This window comes from Petaurus breviceps, unplaced genomic scaffold, assembly GCF_028583685.1.
Source record: "Petaurus breviceps papuanus isolate PSGF00001 unplaced genomic scaffold, PetGlider_PUasm1.0 379, whole genome shotgun sequence".
NCBI classification, from domain to species: Eukaryota; Metazoa; Chordata; class Mammalia; order Diprotodontia; family Petauridae; genus Petaurus; species Petaurus breviceps.
Genome location: NW_027186303.1, coordinates 3,199,798 through 3,200,821, shown reverse-complemented (window position 1 = coordinate 3,200,821; position 1,024 = coordinate 3,199,798). Strand labels below are relative to the sequence as shown.

Below are 1,024 nucleotides of genomic sequence, written 5' to 3'. Positions count from 1 at the left end.
AGAGAGAGAGAGAGAGAGAGAGAGAGAGAGAGAGAGAGAACTAGAAAGTGGAAAGAGGACGGGAGAAGAGTGGGGAAAGAAGATTCAGGGAGAGACGGGATTGGAGAGGAGGAAAAGAAAGAAGGGAAGGAGAGAAGACTTGGGGCATCCAAAGAAAGAGGGAGAGAGGAGACAAAAAAGAAAGGAAGGAAGAGGAAGGAGAACGGTGAAGAAAGGTGGAACAGGAGAGCAGAATTGAGGGACCGAAGTAACAGTGGAGTGGGGAGAGAAAAGCCTAGGGGAAAGGAGAGCCAAGTGAGCTAGCCAGCCCAGTCCTGGAAGCCTCCCCGTACTCCGGGCAGGGGTTCGGTGGGTGCGCCATGCCGGGGGGTTCTTAGTGTGTCCGGGTTAGCCTCCCGGAGGAGGCCGGGAGGCAGGGGGATGCCCATGGCTAGAGCAGCGCCTTGGCGCCCGCTCTCTGGGCTGCTGCTGCTACTGCTGGCGTCGGGCGGGACGCAGGGCCGGGCGCCTCTTGAGGCCGGGGCTCAGGACAAGGGAGAGACGAAGCCTGGTGCAGGTGGCAGCCCCAGCCCAAAGCCCGAACAGGCGCTGGAGGCGCCCAGCGAGCCCCCAGGAGCCGGCGGAGACCGGTGCCTGGGCTATTACGACGTGATGGGTCAGTGGGACCCACCATTCAACTGCAGCACAGCGCCGTACCATTACTGTTGCGGGACGTGTGGCTACCGCTTCTGCTGCCGGGACGCCCCGCGTCGCCTGGACCAGAGTCGTTGCTCCAACTACGACACACCCAGCTGGCTGCAGACCGGCTCTCCGCGCTCGTCCGGAGGCTCCCTCGACGGCGGCACAGGCGGCAGTGGCAGCCCCGGGGCGCCCAGCCCGACTCGCGACCGTGCCCACATAGCCGTCTACAGCGTGTGTGGGGTCGTGGCTCTGCTGGCGCTCGGTGCCATCCTCACCCGCCTGGGACTGGACAAGGTGCACAGCCCGCGGGCTGAGCGCGCTGTGGCCAGGTGAGTAGCTCAGC

At 64.1% G+C, this 1,024-nt stretch overlaps 2 protein-coding genes across 2 annotated transcripts in view; one reads left to right on the top strand and one right to left on the bottom strand.

The window, feature by feature from the left end:
• Nucleotides 1-361, bottom strand: part of LOC138169816 (protein shisa-8-like) — a 28,970-nt gene extending 28,609 nt beyond the window's left edge. The window contains exon 1 of the mRNA XM_069099359.1: nt 333-361. Coding sequence (XP_068955460.1) covers nt 333-361 — 29 coding nt within the window. The remainder of the gene's footprint in view (nt 1-332) is intronic.
• Nucleotides 7-1,014, top strand: LOC138169815 (protein shisa-8-like). The gene has a single exon (XM_069099358.1). The coding sequence runs from the start codon at nt 421-423 to the stop codon at nt 1,012-1,014; it is 594 nt and encodes a 197-aa protein (XP_068955459.1). The 5' UTR covers nt 7-420.
• The last annotated feature ends 10 nt before the right edge of the window (nt 1,015-1,024 follow it).